Here is a 23740-nt window from a genome sequence, read left to right as displayed (position 1 = left end):
AAATCCTCTTTGCAGAGGGAATGAATACACAAGTTAATGGCGCAATAATAATTCAGTTCTCCCACCTCTCTTCTCTATTCCAAACATATACAGTGAAATTCTTACTTCTGGTGTGACATTGTGTGGCCTTCACTCAGAGGAATTTCATCATTTATGTATTAAATGCTGAGATTCAAGACTGAAGAAGTAGGAGGCATGGAGGACGAGAAGTTAAAGAAAGGCCAAATCTAATAATGTTTAAAGAGCTTCTAATGAGAAAAATGTGAAACAGATTTGGGCAAAAGAAATGTCTTGCCAGATTTTCAGTAAACCATTAATTACCATCACTTGAGAATAGTTCAAATTTTGTAAGTTCATCCAATTTCACTATTGTCCCAGCCTTACTTCTCCATGTTAACCACAAGAGTATCATGAAGGATTGTTAAATGCTTTGTTGAAAATTGCAGAGTAACGGATAGACTAAAGCCCCGATTTGGTGGGGGCAGGGGGGTTATGATGTCAAACATGCTCTGTGTTCATTAGGAAACTCTATTAATCAAAATTGCTTGACAAATACATTATTCCAAATCTATGTCCCTAGCGATGAGGGGAGCATCTAAGGGTCTGAAACCACCATACAGAAGGCCATGATGTAACTTAGCCAGATTCACATGTGAGGCTTCTTAGAAGTTCAGCAGTGTGGGTTTCTGGCTAAAAGAGAATATGGGCTGCCCAGAGAAACTGATTCAATTGATGACTGGCTTCCTTAGATGGCCACACCACATTCATTGTTTAAAGAAATGTGGCAAATCTCAACAGGTTACAGTACCCTGGAAAACTCAAGGTGGTGGGTAAAGTATGACCTTAGGCCATATTCGGTTAGGAGAGTGACAGGCACTTCCCTCATTCATAATAAGATCTCTAAAACAAAAACAAAAACAAAAACATAATAAGATCTCTGCCAGTGACAGTGGGTGAAGAAGAACATCTAGTCCCTGGGAAGAAGGTACCAGAACCAGATAACTTGTCAACCTCCACATAATGTTGGGGAGAGGATAAGCCCTTTGACTTTGACCAATACAGCGGGGCTGAGAAGAATACTGCTTCTTCTCAGAGGGAAGGCAGGTCCCCAGAACTCAATCACCAGGCACACTACATACAGGCCTATAGCAGAACGGGATTGTTCTCAGATCCTAGGAGTTAGTGACACTGCTGCATGAGAGCTGGGGTCTTGTCTGTCTGATTTATGTTTATATTCCCAATGCCTAGACCAGTGCCCAGTACAGAGTAGGTGCTCAGTGAACACCTATTTTATAAATGAATAAATTATATGAATATTGCAATTCACTAATAGTATTGAGTGACATTGTTTGATATTCAAAGGTCTTTACCTGTTCGCCAGTGAAATTCTGAATGAAAGTCATATCTGTAGAGTTAATGATTGAAACCTGAAATCACAGAAAGTAGATAGGTTACATCATTTGACAGAATTGGAGAAAAAAAAAACTATTTTAAGTTACAACTGAAATCATTTTTAAATTTTGGGGAAGAGTAGTTAATAGTTAACTATATGTAAAACAAAAATGTAATCCCATAAGAATGATCTTAAAAAAATCCAATTGAACTTTTTTCTCCGGGTAAGCCTGTAATACTATCAAATTAAAATACATGCTTACGAATCTGGAAAGGGAAAATAGAAATTGAATTCAATTGAACACTGAGAGCAATTAACCTGATGGCCACCTAATTGACCTAATCTAATTTTGTCTAAATTTGGTTCTGTGTTTGTTATTATGAGAAACTGATGATCATGGCTCTTTGCAAAAAAAAAAAAGGTGGAAATTTAAAATGTTATCCATATAGCAAAAATATTACTTTTAATTCTATTCAGTCAACCTAAAATCTGCAGATATTACATTCACTAGACTTTTTAAAGAATAAACATTATTTAAAATACAACTTTTTCTTTTCAGAACATCTCTTGATTTTCTTCTCCTAATTTTATGGTAACTAATTATATAATGGGTCTGAAGAGTTTCCCTCCAAAATTCATGTCGCCCAGAATGTCAGAAGGTGACCTTATTTGGAAATAGGGTCTCTGTAGATGAAATACATTAAGGAACTTGAAATGAAATCATCCTGGATTTAGGGTGCACCTTATATCCAATGACTGATGTCCTCATAAGAAAGGAGAGGACACACACAGATGCAGATGGGTGAAGGCCATCTAAGGACAGAGGCAGAGAGTGGAGTCATGCTGACACACACCAAAAAAAGGCCTTGGTCACCTGAAGCCGGAATAGATAAGAAGGATCCCCTGCTAGATGCACTGCAGGAGGTGTGACCTGCCTGACACTTGGATTTCAGACTCTGGTCTCTTGAACTGTGAAAAAATAATTTCATATTGTTTTAAGCCACCCACTTTGTAGTAGTTTGTTGTGGCAGTCTCAGGAAATTGATACACTAGTGCAATAACAATTGATTTTCTCATTTCTACCATATGAGGCATATTAAAATGCTGAGTGCATCGGCAACAGTATCCTCTACAATTATTCCTAGATTATGCATAAGGATCATGCTGGCTTCATGGGTGTGACCTGCGGAGCCACACAGGTCCCTATGTTCAACTGGGCCCCACCCTTGGTTTAATGCCCAGCTGCTGCTATCCTGAAATTCTTAATAATTTTGAACAAAAAGCCCTTTATCTTCATTTTGCACTGGGTCCCACAAACTCTGTAGCTGATCCTGTACAAAGATGAGAAAAAAAATCTAGCTTCACTTGTTCTCCTTCCTTTTCAGTAAGCAAACATGCACAGATCTGTAGGGGCTCACTATTAAAAGGCATTTTAAATCATTTAAAAGTTGAATGAAATGAAACATTTCTTTACATATTTAAGAAAATATTCCAACAATGCATCCTTTGTACTCACATATCCAAAATTCTGTGCTCCTCTTGGAACGCCAGCAACCAGTTCTAGGGATAAACATAGTCATGTAGAAGAGGGATTACATATATTTTAAAGCTATCCAACAAATCAGTTAAAAATAGTGCTTTTTAGGTGAGTAACCGTCATGTGGGGAGCTGGAAGTGTGAAGTCATGGTTCTGCGTTTGCTTTTGCTTCTGTTACAGACTATGGAAAACAGAACAAAAGTCATACTGTGAGATTTACCCGTCTTTATCACCAGTCTCCACGTGTTTTTGCCTGCATAGCATAAGCCTGGCCTCTCAGCTCTGCATGTGACTTGTAAGTTAAACCTCTTACTCTGCTTTTACCAGCTTTCACTGTGGCGACATCTTTTGTATTAGGGTAAAAAGTACAGCTTCTGTCATGTTAAACATGTTAAAACAATTCATGTTACCTAAAGAAAATCCATCAGAAATGACCTGAGTCTGGGCCCCTTGGAACTGTTTGCTGGTAGCAGAATTAGCAGGTGACCTGGCAGCTAAGGGTCCCCCAGAAAGAGAGCTTCACTAATAGAAACAGAAGAGGCACACCTGAGGGAAAAGGTCCATATAACTCATTGCACTATGATCTGGCTCTAGATTCAGAAGCTACTGATTTTTTTCTTGGGCCTGCTGTATACCTGGGATATTGGAATCACTAATTATCAAAGATCTTTCAGCTCTTGTTTCTATAATTCTAAACTATCCTTTGATTCACTGAGGTTAAAAATCTAGTTTAATTTAAACAGGAAGGGCCTAGAAGAGAATCCCCTTCCATTTAAATTTCCTCATCCTGCCCTGAAAGGTATAGCACAAGTTCTAGCATCAACTATATCTGGTGTGCTGTGTCCTAGCAGAGTTGGGTGCTCATGCTACTAGCTTTAATAATCAGTGAAGATTCATTTGGGGTTAGATATTGGACTTTTCAGTAGTAAATCCATTCATTCAATTAACAAATATTTATAGGTAAATGGAGTATACAGTAGGGAGCAAGATGGACAAAGTTCCCTACTTTCACAGAGCTTATACTCTGGTTGGAAGAAACAGTCAATTTAAAAAGCAGAGTCAATGAAATAGTGTATCTGAAGGGGAAAATATAGTAAGAAAAAACAAGTAGCAAAATGGTACAGGGAGTGCTAGAGGTGGGATGGAGAAGGATTTATGGCTTATTAGGGCATAATTATCAGGAAAGGATGTGGCAAGAAAGTGACACTGGAGCAAAGATTGAAGAAAGTGAGGCTGTAAATATTATGGAGAAGTGGGAAAAGCATGTTCTAGTCAGAAAGAATGGCAAGTGCAAAGGTCCTGAGGTAGAAGTGTTTCTGGAACATTCAAAGACTAGTAAAGAGATCACAGAGGCTGGGGGAGAGGAAGTGAGAAGTAAAAGGGTAGAGGATGAGATCAAAGTAACTAACAGCCTCATGAATGGAGTCTCTCAGGTCATTGTCAAGACTTGGATTTCAGGCTGAATAAATTGAAAAATCACAGGATCAAAAAAGTTACACAATCTGACTTTTGTTTCTAAGAGACCATTTTGGCTACTGGATTTAGATCAGACTACAGGAGGCCAAGTGAAAAAGCAGAGAGACTGGGTAGGAGGCTACTGCAATAAAGTTGGGGAACTTGGATCAGAGTAGAAGCTGTGCAGGAGGTGAGAAATGGTCAGATTCTGGTCATATTTTGAGAGTTTGGTTAATAGGATTTACTCATGAATTGGATATAGATGGGATGTGAGATAAAGAGCACAATCCAAGGCTGACTTCCAACAAATTTGGCTTGAGCAACTGGGAGGATGGCATTGTCACTTACTGGGATGAAGCTGTTGGAGGGTAGATCATGTTTCAGGAGGAAGGTCATGAATTTGCTCACGAGAACATTAAGTTTCAGAGAGCCATTCAAATAGAGATGCTGAGTATGGAGCTTGAGGTGCTAGATCTTAGAACATGTATCCCTGAACCTAGAATTCAGTGTAATCTGGAGAAGTACCATGAACCTGAATTCAGTAGAAGCTGGGAAAATACGTGAGACTGGATGAAATTACCAAAACTCAAAGAGGAAGGAAACAGTCCATATATTTAATCCTGGGATGCTTCCACGAGATGTGAGAAATTAAAGGGGAAACATTAAAAGAGGTGGAGAAGGAGCTTCCAGTGTCTGGGTAATCGAGTGAAGAAATGAGGAGGGAATGATGAACTCTGTCAAATGCTCCTGATAGTCAAGGAAGATGAGCTTCATGAAGCCTCTGGTTTGCTTGACAAAAGCTGTTTCAGCTGAGCAGTGAGTTTAAGAGGAGGGGTACAGTGGAACTGGCAGAGATGCAGGCAGAGAAGAGTGACAGCTCTTTTGAAGCAGAGAAGACAGATGCTTGCTGGAGGGGGAAGTGGAATAAGAAATTTTCTCTTCAACATATGGGAAATAACAGTGTGCTTGTATGTAAATTTTTCCCCAAAAATTGATGATGCAGATAAAGAATAAGGAATGGCTGGAGTTCCTTCTTTGAGAGGGAATGAAGCCTAGTGCAAAGTGGAGAGGTTGACTTCATACAGGAGCAGGGACTGCTCAAGTATAGCAACAGGAGGGAGGGTGAAACATGTCCTTGAAGAATACAATTAGGCTCAGAAGAACTAAGCTATGTGGATAGGTTCCCAGGAAAGGTGTCAGAACTGGAAGCACATTCCTCGGTTTTCAATAACGTTTATTTGGTATGAATTAAATTGGCATCTAGCAGCAAATCGCCATCAGATATAATGAAGTTGACTGATTCCAGGATCATACCTATCAACCAGAAAAGACTGCCTCTCCCATTTGAGATAGATGACAGCCACTACTAAGCATCCTACAAACACAGAATTTCGTTTAAAAGAAAACAACTATTACACTCAGTAACACTGGAGCCTGCAACTTCACATGGCCACAATGCTAGGAGTTATTACAAGTAAATATTGATTAAGAATGTTTACAATTATTTAAAAGTGATCAAGATGATGAAATTATTTAGAGTGTAAGGCAAATTAGAACTATCACTCAACTACAAAAGTATTCAATTAGGAAGGAAAATAAGTGACTTTTCTTAGATCCATTCCACTTACTCATGGTAAACTTTCTCTTAATATCAATAATACATGGAGGTAAAAGTTAGATACCTGGCCTCGAAATACATGACCCAGGCGTCAACCTCATCAGGAAGCAGAAGGGAAGCCAGTGTCTATCAAATGTCTTCTACCCACTAGACAGGGAGCCACATGCTCTATAATATTCTACTGTTTAACCTCTAAAAAGTAAGCATTCATATCTACTAGGATTGGCCAGATCACTTTCTTGGTTTTAGCTCACTACATCAGACTCTAAAACAAGAACAAAAGATCTTAACCTTTTTGAGTCATAAACACACTTGGGAAGTAGATGGAAGTTATGGATCCTCTCACTGGAAAAGTTCACATACAGCAAAACCTTGCATATAATTTCTAGGAGTTCAAATCCCATGAAGTCCATCCATGTATCACTCAGAGTCCAAGGATCCCATATTAAGGATCTCTCACCTAGAGCACATTACATAGAATTCCAACTCCTTCCAGTCCACTTAAGTAAGTAGTGAACACGGTTAGTTTGAGACTCAGTGTGGTCTGATAAATGGATCATGATCTCTGATAATGCCTTTACATATTCACAAATCATTTAAAACTTGGATCCATCTAGTAAGTCAATCGGAGAAGGACAAACATTATATGTTCTCATTCATTTGGGGAATATAAATAACAGTGAAAGGGAATATAAGGGAAGGGAGAAGAAATGTTGGGAAATATCAGAAAGGGAGACAGAACATAAAGACTCCTAACTCTGGTAAACGAACTAGGTGTGGTGGAAGGGGAGGAGGGCGGGGGGTGGGGGTGACTGGGTGACGGGCACAGAGGGGGGCACCTGACAGGATGAGCACTGGGTGTTATTCTGTATGTTGGTAAATTGAACACCAATAAAAAATAAACTTATTATAAAAAATTTAAAAAAATAAAACCTAAAAAATAAAAAATAAAAAATAATAAAACTTGGATCCATCTAGATATTTCTGTGATCTGATGGAAAATCACTGTGATTTCCTACCATCTTTCCCTGTGATGTGCTGTCATGTATCCCTGTTAATTTCCATGAGTCAAGACTAAAGGCTCTACTAGGGAACTTTCTGAGTTTAATGCCATGTTTAAAATAATTTGGCATATCTTATAGTGGTCTTTGCTAAATCACTGAGTGATTATAAGATATTACTTTTCAATTTTGTCTCTGATGGTTCCTAACCCAAGGGTTATTTATTATTATAGCTAATTCTACTGTTTCATGAACAAACAGGATTAGCTCATTTGATCCTCATAAGAATCTTGTGATATAGGTACCACTATTGTTTTCATTGTTGTCATCATCATTATTATAATTATCATCATTATCATCATCAGCAGCAGCATCATCATCATCATCACCATTACCATCCTTATCGTCACATTACCATCCTCCTCCTCATCATCATCGTTATCATCATCCTCATCATCACCACCACCATCACCATCATCGTCATCATCACTACCATCATCACACCATCCCTCTTTTAGAAATTAAGAAAAGGAGATGCTAAGATGTCATGTAACTAGGTCACAGAGCTGGCAAGTGGCAAAGTCAGGGTTGAAACTCAAGTGGTGTAACTACAAAGTCCATGCTTTTAACTACCACAATAGATGGTCTTTTGTTATCTTGATGAAAAAATAAAAATGAAAGACAGGGCCTTTAAGAATTAGGTTATATTTTAAATAAAACTGTTCTTTTAGAGAAAAAAAAACCCTTGCTTTCAAACTCTACCTCACAGCATAAAGAATATTTATTCTCTGTGAATTTCTGCTTTGTAGGAGGTTAATTCATTCCATTATTTTGGACTTGAGCATGTCCAAAGGGGAAAAGGAAATAATGTGGAGATGTTGGGTTGGAGTCTGGCGGGGAGTTTGGTATGGATATATCCAATATAAGATCCCAGATATTAAAATAAAGACGGAAGATGTTGATTTTTCAAATTTGAGCTATCACTAACAGCATGTCTTTTGTGTAGGTCATTTAATCACCTGAATTTTTTTTCACGCATAGCATAACATGGGATTACTGGAATTGTTTTTATTGCTTAACTAGATTTAATAAAGAGTGATATTCAGCCTTATGGAATTTTTTGAGACTTAAAAAGCTGGGCTGAAGTGTATTTTGTTGGTTTTTCTATAATGTATTATCATATACATTCTGGGGTCCCATATTTGTACATTTTGTGTAGTAAAGAAAATTACATTTATGAAAGGGCTTTTTAGGTCCTTTCCCCATACTTTGTAAATGACTTACAATCCCCTTTTCCCCTTACCTTTCCCCATACTTTGTAAATGACTTACAATCAATAATGTCTCTCACCTTGCTCAGAGTCTCCAGTAAATTCCCCAGCAGCAACTGAATATCCTGTGTTAAAGAAAAGAAAAACCAATCACGTATTTGAAGGCTTTACAAATGAGCTAAGTCTAGGAACATGAAAGAATTACCATACTACTGCTTTGCTCAGAAATATCAACAAATACTGTAACATAAAATTTGAGGACTCTGCAAAGGGAAAAAATTAGTGGGGCCAATATGAACAGTTCTGTACTAAATCCTGGAAGCATAATAGATCTGCTGCTTCTGGGCATGGCAACACAATCAGATTCTGACGGATGCTTCATAATCCACCTTCAAGTGTAAATGGTGGCCACTGCATTTTAAGGTCACTGATTCATCAGGATCAGACATGATACTCTGAAAGGTATATTTTGTGCTCAGCTTTTGCTATTTCTGATCATCAAGAAGGTCTAATTCCTAATTTCTTTAAGGATGGTTTCCCACAAATTTCACTTAGCTCTAAAGTGAGGTAAGGTGAAAACATAACCACGGTTTGCTTAATTTTTTCCTTTTTAGAGAGGCAGAGAGGGCAGGGGGAGGGGAAGGGTGGAGAGCGGGAGAGAAAGAAAGAGAGAGAGAATCTTAAGCAAATTCCACTCTCAGCATACTGATACTGAGCCCGACACAGGACTCCATCTCCAGACTCTGAGATTATGACTTGAGCCAAGATCAAGAGTCAGATGCTTAACCGACTGAGCCACCCAGGCGCCCCACAGTTTGCTTAATTTAACCAAGCAATCAAAATGCCAATATCATTCCAAAAGCGGGAAACAACAGTGGTGCAGCAACATTGTATGTATGGTTTGTATAAGCTGCATTTTGACAACATTCTAGGAACTGGAAGGTCTTTTACCATTGCTCTAAAAACTGGAAAGAGCTGCCAGCATGTTGCTCCTATAGCATTGGGCAGCCCTACTAATTCATACTATCTACACTTGGCAAAATATTTTATGTGCAAGACACTGTGATGGTTAGTGTTTGCATACTGCATACTATAGCCTAAACTGAAACATAAAATTAACCATCAAAATCCTCCACTAAATAAGCTATTGACTTTGGGACTGAGGTCAATGTTTTATTCTGTGAAAACAGTATCCATCTAATTTACTGAAATTTTTAAAATAAAAAAAATGGTTGTTGGGTTTGAAGAAAGATTCTATTAGGAAGCCTATAAAATAGACTGAACCTAAAGTAAAGACTTATAATATGGCTCAACAAACAGAAAGTCCATTCTAAGCTGGTAAGGAAAGAAATTTTGCATAAATTGCAGTATAATATCAGATAAGCGAGGTATACAATTTGCATCTACATTTAATATGTTTGCCTTTTGAGGAACAACATATGTGTTGAGCAACAATTCTCACCAAGGTAACTGTCATCATAGGAAGCTGGAGCCACGTCCGTCTGTTTTTCTCGAGCCAATTTCCTTAGAATATCCTTGAATGAGTAATTTGCAATGATATCAGCAATACTGGCAGTGATCACCTGACCTGTGTTCAAACAAATTAATACATTAGTGGAATAAATGCAAGAGGCAGGGCCTCCCTGGGCAGACACAGAACATCTGAATGACATATACTTCCTTGAAAAGAATCATGGAATTGCTTGCATTTTTGATGATGAATTTTCCTAGCTGCCAAACTGCAAGGTGAGGCTGGTTACAGCTGGGGAGAGCTTTCCATTCTGACAGAAGAACCAAAGATGAACTACATAATTTTATCTGTCTTCTCGATGCCTTCACAATACATACTCCCTCTACCTCCAAGTGAGAAAAATATCTGAGTAAAGACACCCGTTGTCACAATTTATGGATTAAATTTTTAATCTGGACCATCATGGCTAGAAGAAACATCATCTAACTTTGAGATCATCTAGCCAAAATATAACTTCTTATAGGTAAGGAAACCGAAGCCCAGAGAGCATGAGTGCTTTCTCTCAGGTCATGTAGTTTTGCTATTAGGATATTTGGCATTACAACCAAGGTCTCCTTTGGCATTCTAGTAAGGCTATTTGTGTTCTCACAAAATACAGATTAAATCTAAATCACTTAATTAATAGATTGTGAAATCCATCAGTTATGTTAAAAGAAGGGATTACATAACCTATTACATAACCTCTATTTTTTATGGTAAAATATATGCACAGAGCACAAAATTATGACAATGGGAGGCAGTGAGGTCCAGTGAGATCCACAATTTGAGCAAGAAAAAGGAATCCATGGCTGCCAACAACGATATGGTAAGAAATTTGACTAATATCTCTCAAAACAAGTAATTATTGAAAGTCTTGAAAGATGATCACACTGGAGGCGGGGGTCAAACATCCAAAAGATGCCCAGTAATTTCCCACGACGATTTCCATGCATTCCCATATTTATGATGGAACAAGTGTGATCTCATGGTTTTTGGGAGAAAACTGGAGAAAGGATTTCAAGAAAATAACATTTAATAATATTAATTTTAAAGCCAAATTATTCTTTGGGGATTTACTGATAATTCAGCCTGTTTGAAGTCCAAATGGAATAAAACGATCAGATTCAGCCATAAATAGTTCCCAATGACTATGTCTGAAATGATTGTTCTAATATTAAGACAATGATATTTACACATGAATTTCTGAACAATGTCTACAGAATTTGCCAATTTTCTCTGGTTTAAAGCTAAATACCCCTTTCCCATCTCCTACATACACACTGCCTTTGTTTGTTTCCTTTAGCTGCTTCTATAAACATTATAATCTTAAGCCTAAATAAAACTACATTAACTATCACAGACAATGCTTCTAAATCTCCTTGGTATGGCTACTTTTAAGCAAATCATCAGTATCAGACATTTTTTTTAAGTTAAGGAGAGGAAAAATTATGTAATCAAGTGTATTAGAAGAAAAAAATTTTAAACACATGTGATTTTTATAACTATCTGTGGCATAAAATATAGTTTTTCAATTTGCAAAATAATTTTAAAATGTTAATTATTTGATGTTCATAGGTGTACATGTATGAATTAAGCTTAACAGTAATTTCACATACAATTTTATCATAAACTCATCTCTGGGGTCTCTTCCATTGGCTTTTAAAAAAATATTTGTAGTTTTGTATTATTTTATTTCCAGTATAGTGGACATACAGTGTTCTATTAGTTTCAGGTGTACCATATAGGGATTCAACAATTCTATACATTACTCAGTGCTTGTCAAAATAAGTGTACTCTTAGTCCCCTTCACATGTTTCACTAACTCTCCCTCCCCCCTCCCCCCCCCACCGACACACACATTTTCCCTCTGGGAACCATTAGTTTATTCTTTATACTTAAGAGTCTGTGTTTGGGTTTGTCTCTTTTTAGAATTTGTTCATTTGTTTGGTTTCTTAAATTCCAGATATGAGTGAAATCATACAGCATTTGTTTTTCTCTGACTGACTTATTTCACTAGTAATATATCCTCTAGATCCATCCATCCACAGTGGCTCCTGGCCTGGGGAGAAGGAAAGATAACTACACACACCAGTCAGACTGTGGCCGCAGCACTGGGCTGGAGCCAGACAGCTGGTCTGACTGCAGGACCTGCCCACCAATGGAAGTTTCTCAGGAAACGAAATGGGGAAAATACCCTTCAGTTCAGGGCTATTGCACCTCTGACAAATGGCTGGTCTGACTCAACTCAAGCCTTTATAAGCTGCGGCTTCTATGCTGTTATCTCCACAGGGCTATTTATTGTGCTCTCAGTTTCCTCTTGTCTTTTTGGCTTTCTCAGAGCTGAGCTCACTGATTTTTAAAGTTCCAGGTTTTAAGTCCCACTAGTTATAAGAACTCATGGAAGTCAGCCCCTCTGATTTTCAAAGCCAATGTAACAGGGATTCATCATGCCCCTGACAGATCCCTGACATGATAGTCTGTTTCTCTCCCTGCTCCATGTGTACAGCGTCCCTCCTCCCAAGGACAGCCCCATGGGTCTGGTTAGCTCCCTACCACATCTTCACCCTTGCTACCCTCTTCAGTATGGCCTCTTATCTACATTTAGTTATGGATTTTTTTCTACCAGTCTTGGGGTTGTTTCCGGGGCTATTTACACTGATCTGAGTGTTATCTAGACAACTAGATAACTTATCTGTGGGATAAGGTGACCTTAGGGTCATCCTACTCCACCATCTCTTGCAGACTCCCAGTATCTGTACACTTCCACTGGCCTTTAAATATGACCAAGTGTCTTCCATTTTAAAAGAAAAACTTCACCCAACTATTCATTTCTCTCATAGTCTACTCTATCTATATCCTAAACTTTACAGCCAAAATTCAGTGAATATTCTTTGTCATCTCTATGTAAGCATCCCATCCACATCCATGACATAATGGTCACCAATATGCGAGTGATGGAAGTTTGTATTTTAGCCTAGATATCTTCTCTGAGCTAAAGCCCATACATCTGAACACTTAAGTAAAACCTTGGCATCTCAAACATTTTCTTATTCAACATAACCAAAAGCAAACTCATAATCTTCCCTTTCCAACTGACTCCAAATGTGTTCTCTTCCAGGGTTCCCCATCTCAGTGAGTGGGACCCACTTACAATTATGCAGTTGCAAAAGTCAGAAACATATGCTGGGCATCCTCCTTTCCCTTACCCACACATATCCAATCCAACCCATTAGCTAAGCTGTTTATTTTCCTTCCAAAGCATCTCTCAAATTCCTCTTCCTTTTCAATCTGTACTTTTTTTTTAAAGACATGCCATTTATTTTATTTTTCTTTAGAAGATTTTATTTATTTATTCATGAGACACACACAGAGAGAGGCAGAGACACAGGCAGAGGGAGAAGCAGGCTCTGTGCAGGGAGCCTGACGTGGGACTTGATCCCAGGTCTCCAGGATCATGCCCTGGGCTGAAGGCGGCGCTAAACTGCTGAGCCAGCTGGGCTGCCCTCAATCTGTACCATTACCACTCTTGAGAGTATAGGAGGATAAAGAAGCAAGCATCTTCATCGTATCTTTATTGCTAATTTACCTTATAAACTTGTAACTAACTTATCACTTTATAACTGGTTTGCTGATAAGCTCACTTTGGCCAACCTCCAATCCATTTTCCATATAGCAGCCAGAGTGATCTTTTCAAAACACAGATCTGATCATAGCATTCCATGATTAACACCCTCTAGTGGTTTCCCATTATTCTCAAGACAAGCAACAAATACTGTAGCTGAGGTCATCTATTTTAAACTCTTGCAATGGACCAGGAATTTCTTATTGTTTTTAGAATAAAGACACAGCTGCCTATGTTGGCCTACAAGCCCTTCATGACCAGGGGGGCTGCTCGATACCTCCATGATCTTCTGTCTCTGGTCACCCTGGCTTCCCTCCTTCTCACCTGACTGCTCAACTTTGGGTCATAGCACCTTTCCATACGGTCCCTTCTCTCTTTGCTAGTTACCTCCTAGCAAAGTTCAGATCTCAGGTCAGGGTTGCTCATTTTCAAGTTAGTTGACCTTAGGGCAGCTGCTGGCCTATGTAACACCTTTATAAGAATTAGAAGGAATCATCCCATCTGGGCAGATGCTGTCCTGTACCTGACTCCTTAAGCAGAGCACAGGTTGTATTTCAGTCCCCTGTCCACCAGTGTTCAGAGGATGAAGTATCTGCAAGCAGCCACCCTGGAGAAGCCTCCTGTACTCTCAAGACTCATCACTGTATCCCCAGCATCTGACATAAAGCCTGGCATAGCCTCAATAAATATTTGGAGAATAAATGAATTAAGTTGCAACAGTGTTTTAAAATATCATTTATATAACAAAGTACAATGGGAAATGATATCTCATTTGAGAAACTATGAATCTGGATATAAAATTATTAAAAGGTCAACATTTGATTGTTACTTGTGCTTCATCTCCTTGTTAGTAACAACAAAGGGGCATTTCTTTTCTGCTAATGGAACATACCTTGCCAATAGAAACTTCCCGGTCCTCCTACTATGAGGTCTCCATTCTACAAAACAGAAACAGCAACAATTAGGAAAAAAAAAAAAAAACAGATTTTTTTTAAAGGTGATATAAATCAATGTTAATAGGCACTGCTCTAACAATTTGTTATACAATAAAAAGCCATTTTTAAATGAGGCCTTTCTATTGGAGTCATGCAGCTTATTTTATTTCCTTTTCTTGCTTTCTACTATTTAGTGTGTTAGCATATTAAATAATTTTCATTTGACTCAATTAGCTAAGTTGAATTCTCTCCCTTGAGAATATATAAATTCAGTTTTTTGGCACTGCCTCAGGTAAGCAAAATATGTACAAGTTTAATGCTGTGTTATTTAGCAGACATGGTCTTTTGAGCCTTGGCAACAAAAAGAAAATTCGGTTTCTATTTATCTCAAGGCCACAGTAATGCCTATTTTTTCCATACATCTGCAACCACCCCCCTTTCTCCTTCTCAGGAGAGAAAGCAAAAACTCTAGACTAAGAAATATAAAATTTTCCTTCTCCTTAAAACCCCACCTTCCAACCTCTGCATCCTTAACTTTCAATGGGAAAAAAAAAGGTAAATGATAAAAAGAAGCAATGAACTTTGTATGCTGAAAATTTTTTCTATACTATTTTCAAAACCATGAAACCTTTGTCCCCTCTTAGCTTACTAGGCATCTCTGCTTTTAATTTTGTGAAAGGATGTGTGAATTTAAACACTAATGTTAAACGTCATCAGTAAATTACAGAGATAAAGCAATTTACATATTCTTGTGATTTGTTTTTTTTTTTTTTTGAGGCACATTTCTCTGAGTTTTTGAGATTTTTCATCTAAAATGACTATCATAAGAGATGGGAAGAAGACTGTTGCTTTTTATCCTATGTATTTCTGTGCTATTTTAATAGATTAATAAAAATAAAGAGCAAACAAAAACATTTGAAGAAGTTGCCAAAACAGGCAACTGTTTGATACACACCTAAAAGTTCTTTTGGTGGTAGTGGATATTGGGATGGGAGGTTGGGGACAGGGGTATAGGGATGGGAGTAAGAGAGTGAGGGTGAAAAAAAAATCAAACAGATAATACAAATATTAGAAGCTATAAGACCAAGGGGATTCACCTTATAAAAATCCAGACTAAATCCCGCTTGGCAGTAACCCTGGCCTTCTGGATCAGCATTACCTAGAATGACCAAAATATAGAAGTGTTATTCCATCATCATTCCCAAGATATATTTTAATAACCAATTCAGGATATTCTGTTGTTTTTTCTCTGTAGACTTCTAAATTTAAAATGATCAATCTGTTTTATATTTTTAGAAATTCATTCCAAGTAACCTATGAGATATATTTCAATTTATTTTCTCGTCCTAAATATCATTGTGATTCTGTAGTCAGGTCATCAGGAATAATGTTCCTTGGAGCTATTAAATTGGGTTTTACAACTCATGTATGTTTGAAGACATAAACTCTCCTTCTGTCAGCTATGTTCTGCATTCTCCAAGGGGTGCTAATGTGTTTCTGAGTGGCCCACAAGCTCTGTGTGAAGCCATTCGTGTCATTCCTAAGGAAATCCCTTGAGAAAGAGAGAGGTAAACATGGTCACCTGGGTAGACGCTTTCTGCTGAGGGCCCCAGCAAATATTCTGATTTTAATGGTCTCCAACAGGAAATTAATTTAAAATTATCCTATATCATTGGTTCGGTACGTTTGGAAATTGCATTTCTGGTCACAACGGACCACGTGGGCACATTGGAATATCAGTGTTTGCAAAAGAGAAAGCCCTCCAGTAATGGCTTATCTTGTATTTTATACAGTGTAATTCACCAACTGAATGTCCAATAGGTTCTTATCATACCATGTAAAAAATTATGGGAAGGTCAACATGTGGATCCCCGGGCATTGTTATAAGGACGTTAGGATCAGGAATTTAGTACTTGCCACTTGTACTGTCTACAGCTTCTAAAGTGCTTGATACAAAATCAAAATGTACTTTAGTGGAGGGGGAATCCCAATCATTATGTAGTTTGATATGAACATGCAAATAATTACTGCTTTTTTATCAAGGATATTCCTGAATGGAGACTAAAATAAGAGAGCAAGAAAGGAAATGCACATCATCATAGGAAAAAATTGTAGACTAGGTGGGCCTGTTCCAGAAGCTTTTTGATAGATCCAGCCCTTCTAGCTTTTTCTACAGTCTCTTCTGTTTTTTCTTCCCTTTGGTGAGTACATAACTAATTTTAGCATTGTTATCATCCGTTCTTCTCCAGATGCTCCCTGTATATTTTAATACAGTGTTTTATCACATACACTGTTTTTTCTTTATGATAATACCTGTTTTTAATTCAAATGTCCATTGATGCCTAGTGAGTTATTTTTAAAGCTGAGGGTTTTTTTCAACTTTAATCAGGTATACTTAATATACAAAAAAATTGTATATTTTAATATATGCATTTTGATGAGTTTGGACACATGCATACACTCATGAAACCATCACAAAAAAACAAAGTAATAAGGATTTCTATCACCTACAAAAAAATTCTTGTGTCCCCTTGTTTGTTCGTTTTTTGTGGTAAAAATATCTAACATGAGATTTACCCTCTGCAATTTTTAAGTGCACAACATCTTACACTGTATTTTTATGAAATTTCTTCCTTATTTGAAACTTTTGTGGTTTGTAGTTCCAAAAGCTATAAAGTTCCCTAAAGGTTCATCTGTATAACCTCAAGTATCTGGGTACAAGTCTTCTGGAAGTTCATATGTAAAGAGAAATAGAAGTATGCATCCAGAAATATATATGAATACCTGATGTGTGATTATGTAAACATACATGTGTAATGTTGTATATATTCAGAAATGTATTTTCCTAATGTACAACCTCTTCAGAAATCCTTTTTAAAATCAAGTCTTTCTTTCATTTTTAATATTGTAAATTATTCAAAAAGGAAGAAATATGACCACTCTTTGAAATTGTTTCAAAACAAGAAACTGAAAAAATTAAGAGAAATTACTAATTTTTTACAAACCTCATTGAGAAAAAAAACCCAATTTTGAATGTTTATTCAAAGCAGTGATTATAGGGGAATGTGAGGTAATTTTTTGTCTTAGATTTATAGTTTATGAGAGCTAAAAGAATCTATCTTCCTGGAACTTCAGAGCATCTGTAAACTTTACAATTATGTCCCATAATGAACTCAGGAATCCACAGAATCACGCTGCTCACTCACTACTGTTTGTTGGCTTTCAAAGTAGAATGGAAGGATGTATGTAAATAATCCTCACCTGAATTATGAATGATCATAAGAGCTGTAGGCATGTCATGAATATGAATGAGTAGATTAGTTCCCACATTGCTTAATGTATCAGTGGGATATGTTTGTGGTATGGAATGAGCATGAGAGAGTTCTTTAAAATCTCTTTTGAAAATAATATTGCTGAATTTCCTCCCGTGATATTGACCATATGCTCCTGAACAAGCTGGCTTTGTGGTAATGGACTGTAAATTCCTGAGGGAAGGACAGGAAGTCTGCTCCTTGGGTGAATTTAAGGAGGAAGAAGTATTTGTAGTAAGAGGTTGACCACGAGAAATACAAAAACTGTAGATGCCCACTAAAGTTGAAAGAATCCTTGGAAATTTATTTAGCTATTCTGCAATTCGACGTAAGCTCCATTTTTACCTTTGTCAAGCTATTCTTTGATTTAGGAAAAAAAAAACAGTAAGTAAATTGGCACCGTGATGTGCCTGTGCCACTCAAGACACAAGCCTACTATATGATTCTTGTTTTCAGATAAAAGCTCAGACTCATGTGTAAGTACCATGTGCTATATTTTAATTTGAATTCTCTCATCACAGAGGCACTCAGTCAAAAAGGCAGAACAAGAGGCAGTGACAAGTTTTATAAATGATCACCCTCCATGTTAGTTAGAAGAGTATGATGTATGACCAAGGCAAGAATGTGAAGGATGGGCCCATCGGTTCAGCAATAATAGTTTACTGTGATGGGGAAGCCTCTTTAGCAAATCATGAGCAATATGATACGAACAGGACTGATGAAATACGTTCAGTGTTAAATGTCAGCTCTATCATTAGTTTTCTGAGTACATTCAGGATTTTATTTCTCTATCTGCCTTTTATCTTTAGCATAATAGTAACAGCCTCTCACTGAATCATGGAACACAACATTCTGAGTGGAACAGGACTCAAAATATGCCTCTGTTGATTGTTGCCTGTGCCTGGGAAGCTCTCCCTGCCCTCTAACAGCCATCCGCTAAGAGCCCTTCCCATGGTCCTGTCTCAAAACTCCTCTCCCTACCCAGGCAGGCATGTCCCCCTACTCACTTGCCTTGTTATATTTCTTCATTGTAGCACTTTTTGCTCTCTGACTTTATATTTTGAACTTATTCTTTAAAAAAAAATCTTTTCATTGATACATAATTGACAGGGGACAAACATATTATTAGTCCAAGATATATAACATCATAATTGGCTCTATGTTACTGACTGCAAAATGATTACTACAGCAAGTCCAGTTAACACCTATCACTACATATAATTACAGTTTTTTTCCTTATGATGAGAACTTTTAAGATCTACTCTCTTAGCACTTTTCAAATATACAACACAGTATTCCTAACTATAGTCACCCTGCTGGATGTTACATCCCCTGTACTTATTTATCTTATAACTGGACGTTTGTACCCTTTGACCACCTTCACCAATTTCACCATCTCCCCACCTCTCACCTCTGTATCTATGAGTTTGGGTTTTTTGTTTTTTGTTTTTGTTTTTGTTTTTTTTGGTGTTCATTTTCTTAGGTTCTGCATATAAGTGGTCTTTTTGTTTGGTATTTGTTTTTCTCTGTCTGACTCATTTCACTTAGCTTAATGTCTTTAGGGTCTATCCATGTTGTCACAAATGTCAGGATTTCCTTTTTATAGTTAAATAACCTTCCATTGTACATCCATACAACATCTTCATTATCCATTCATCCTTCAATGGACAGTTAGACTGTTTTCAGGTCTTGTCTAATGTGTGTAACGCTGCTATGCAGATGGGGGTGCAGATATCTTTTTGAAATCCTGATTTCATTTCCTTTGGATCTATACCCACATGTAGAATTGCTGGATCTGAACACTTACATGTTTGTTGTCTGTCTCCCCCACTAGAATGTAAATTTATTAAAGACTGAGTTTTATTTTCTCTTGTTCTATGGTTTATTCTCTAAACATAGAATAATTAGTGTTCAATGTGTTGAATAGATACATAATTGAGTCTCATTATCAACAAGAAGCCTCTGTTTTAAAGCCATCTAAAATAAAATCTTAATTTAACAGATTATTCATTCAGCTGACATTTGTCATGATGTGAGGAAGTGGCTAATTTATTTCAATATTTTAAACAAAAGTCAAAATCTGTTTGCCAAAATCCTCCCCCAAAACCATCTGAGTCAGCTATTCCACTTTGATCTTTGGATACAATCTCCATGGCTTCCTTATTAACCCTCTGATAGCAGTGATCCATTCTTTATCTTCATTGCTTTATTTCTGATATTTTTTATTACTTTGCCAAAATTAATCTTGAATTTAAAAAAATTCACACAAAATGATGAAATTTTACTTACAGTTTTGGAAATCTAATCTGAGATTGTGTTTTTAAAAAATCAATTTCCTGAAATCAGTTACCAGAATATTCTTTCTAATGACATTTCTTTCCTCAATGTTTTGCAAACTATCAAGAATATGAATGAAAATCCATTGGTTGCTTTCTGACAAATCCCGGGGGACCAACATGATACATAGCAAGCTGGAAGAGTTCACAAAAGGACTGAGTTGATCAATCAGTTGGAAATACTGTCCCAAGTCTGTGGGTGTTCCACCAGGAAGTGATTAAACAGGAGTGCCCCAAAGATGGCACTCACAGGCTTGCCTTTGGGGATACCTTGCTGGAAGGCCCCTAGGATGGCCAGATGAGTCTTATGTTCTAAGTGTACAGAGTCATTTTTTAAAATGGGGATAACACACCTTAAGGAGGGAAGTGTACCATGCAGATAACTGGAGCACACAGCTGCCAAAGAAAGCAACAGCTGTCAAGAGCACAGGCTGTGCAGCATCTAGGTGGCTCAGTTGGTGAAGCATCAGACTCTTGATTTCTGCGCAGTTCATGATGTCAGGGTTGTGTGATCGAGCCCCCTTTCGGGCTCTTGTGCTGGATATGGAGACTGCTTAAGATTCTCTCTCTCCCTCTCACTATGTCCTTCCCTCCCACTCACGCTCTTTCTCTCTTAAAAAAAAAAAACCAGGGTGTACAGAAAGCTGATGTCAGAATGTCCCCAGTTCCAAGCACACTAGCTAGCTAAGACGGATCCTGCCATTAACAAGTGAAGCAGGGGGTGCACCTTCTTTAGATCTAGTGTGAGTTTTGAGTAGCAACTGAGAATTTAAGGCTAAAAATAGGGAATAGGTCAATTCTACTATAAAATATGTAAAAGAAATGTTCTAGAACATGAAGGAGGATCATCAGAATTCTGTGCCTTTGCCCCCGTGTCACAGCCAGGCATCCTGAAAGGCTGTCCATCACCTTCACCCCCATCTCTTTGTCCTTATTATTGGTCTTCTGACATTACGTGTACCGTCTACCATGGAAAGGCTCATGAGCTAAATTACAGTTTCAAGGAATAAAATCACTTACTGTTCCGACAAGGAGAATATTCTGCATATGCACTGAAGTTCTGGATCGCTACATAGCAGGTGCCAACTGGGTCCTTTTCTGGTGTTGGTTTAAGAGTCCTCCAGTGATATAAAGGAGCACAGGCCTGTGACACATCAAAGACAAGCAATATTTCCTTGACATAGTTCATACTATGAAAGGATTTAGCTTGTTGACTAAGGTACCTAGATTCGTGACAAACTATGTTAAATTAGGGGGTGAATTAACTGGCTGCCAGCATGCTGGTAAGTACCTCAGCCATCAGAGTTCATGAAACTTCCAAAGCCAATTATTTAATGCACCATAGAATCAGAACCAATTAAACATATAGAAAGGAATGAGTCGCCCCAATCCCTCCTCCCCTGCCTGCCAGATTTTAAGTGAAACAAGTGTCACCTAGCAAAAATAATTATTTCCTAATAGCAAAGAACCCATGTTTTCTTTTATTTTTTAAAAAATATTGGACCTATCTACAATCAAATGATCACTTAAGCAGTGTGATGAGAACTGTTACTTTCTTTGTCTAATTGTTGCTTCAAGAAATTATTTTCAAATCAAAGGATGCAGACAAATTTGTAAACCTCTGCTTTGCAGATTTCCCTGGTATATCACTAACAGCGTATCTCATGACTTCTTAAACAATGACTTTCATTCGGACACCCTTACCACAATGTTCTTGACTTTATTTTTCACTTTTTTTTCACTGGTTTTTATTCATGACAAAACAAAAATTAATTTAAACAACAGTAAGGACACATGATTCTTGCATGAAATATTCTGGTCACTTCTCCAGAAGCTTGGATTCTAACAAAAGCATGATATTTGCAAAGATATCAAATATGAAAGAAAATTTATGAAAGCCTATTTAAGTAAATTAAACAATATTAATTTCATTACTAAGAAGAGAGGCAAGAAAATAAATATGTAGAAAACGTAGGCATCTTTTTCTTGTTTTGCTAGCTTGAATTCTCCATAAGTGTGTTCTACCTGATTCTTCAAGCTCTCGTCTCTAAGGACACAGAATTGCAGATTCCAAGAATATGGAACCACTAGCCTACCTCCTAATTTGATGGTACCACTCTTGAAACGCTGTCAGAAAAATGAAAGCAGACACTGATTTTAAAGTCCTTTCATGATTCCAAACGTGTCCTCGATAATCAGTCCAATGCGTAACTACTTTTAGTAAAAATAACTTATAGCATCAAGTAAGAAGAATATTTCCACTCCTGAGTTTTTTTGGTATTGTGAGGTCTTGCCAGATACCTAAAAAACGTGAATCTCATCATGTTCCCTTATCTTAGGGCCCTCTTGGTAAACTGACAAATTATATGATGAATATATTTACCATATAGGTCCCAAGGGGAAAAGCAGGAGTGTGGGCAGAGGCATTCACCAGCGCAGCCCCATATCCCGCCAAATGGCCTCACCTGCAGGATCCTCAGGCACACCTAAACATCAGGAAAATTCTTCCCAGTACTTGCCTGGTGTCAGCTCTAGAAAGTTTTCCTTTTTATATCTGCTCAGTTTCACACTGATGTGAAACACACTGATGAGATGAATTTGGATTATGACCCAAACTTAAAACATACACACATGACACCAGGATATTCAAAAGGATACTTCAGCATTTTCAAGTTCTAATAATTGTCTCATAGGGGTAGCATTTACTTCTTTACCCTGCTGTTTTAGTGCTCAAAGGAAAAACATTAACTTGAAATATGCTTAATATTATCTTATTCCTTTTCACAAAATTTTGGAAATGCCAGCATGTCCCCAAATTAACCGTTTGATTATGAACATGACATATGATTTTGTTTTCAGTGATGCTCAAGGCTTCTACCAGTACTGAATAAATAAATGCACATGTTGACAGATAAATTTTCAAGACTTAAAAATATCAATACAGTGCCCCAAAGATTTTTTAACCCCAAATAGTTATTAGATGGAATTAGCTTTCCGAAGCATTCACCTGTCATACACCACTAAAGGATGAAGAAGTTTTGTTTTGTTTTGTTTTTTAATACCAATTCTGGAATGTGAAAACCATATTAATGCAAGCACAATCCTATAGAGACCATACTATAAATTCTGGACTTGTAACCAAAGAGGGCTATCTGTATTCTATATATCACCTGTTTATGTCAAAATCTCTTTGGGGGGTTAACCACAGACCAAATAAAGCAAGGCATTTCCTTTAGATACTTATTAAATCATAATTCAAGCATCTTTAAACAAATCCTAAAAGCAAAGTCATTACTCCAAGATTGTAAGGAAATTAAAGCCAATGGCTTAAAAAATTCTCCCAACAAAAAATTTCCAGGTCAGCCTAATACAGGCATTTATTTCTCAGTAATTTAACATGTATCATTACTTGAAATAATAAGAGAATAAAATTATAAAGTCATGGAATTTTAAAGCTCAATGATAGCTACCTGGGAGTGAGGTTTTTTTTTTACTTGAAAAAGTATTAATGTACTCAGAGAACCATGTAGTTAGTAGTTATATTTTTAAAGAAAATTTTCCTTTAGTTTTAAAAATGATCAGTGATGCCATAATAGATACACTTTTAAAGAATCCTGATTGCAGTCCTATTTCTCTCATCAATTTGTAATCAACCCTTTAAATCAATTTTAAGCAATAAAATATTTACCTCCTCAAAATTTAGCTTTTATTTTTCTATCTTCCTTAGTTGTTTTTAAAATATTCAAAAATAT

The 23740-nt window shown here is 37.2% G+C and overlaps 1 protein-coding gene across 2 annotated transcripts in view; it reads right to left on the bottom strand.

The window, feature by feature from the left end:
* The window catches only part of ITGA8 (integrin subunit alpha 8), a 168266-nt gene that overhangs the window by 120686 nt on the left and 23840 nt on the right, over positions 1 to 23740 (bottom strand). For both annotated transcript variants that reach the window (XM_072749444.1, XM_072749443.1), the window contains exons 4-10: positions 21009 to 21132; positions 15439 to 15500; positions 14299 to 14344; positions 9737 to 9862; positions 8355 to 8399; positions 2910 to 2953; positions 1371 to 1427 (exon numbers count right to left, since the gene is read on the bottom strand). In XM_072749444.1, the coding sequence (XP_072605545.1) occupies positions 1371 to 1427; positions 2910 to 2953; positions 8355 to 8399; positions 9737 to 9862; positions 14299 to 14344; positions 15439 to 15500; positions 21009 to 21132 (504 nt within the window). The remainder of the gene's footprint in view (positions 1 to 1370; positions 1428 to 2909; positions 2954 to 8354; positions 8400 to 9736; positions 9863 to 14298; positions 14345 to 15438; positions 15501 to 21008; positions 21133 to 23740) is intronic.

This window comes from Vulpes vulpes, chromosome 2, assembly GCF_048418805.1.
Source record: "Vulpes vulpes isolate BD-2025 chromosome 2, VulVul3, whole genome shotgun sequence".
In the NCBI taxonomy this organism is placed as follows: Eukaryota; Metazoa; Chordata; class Mammalia; order Carnivora; family Canidae; genus Vulpes; species Vulpes vulpes.
Note: the sequence above shows the minus strand (reverse complement) of the source record. Positions and strands in the feature narration are given on the sequence as shown.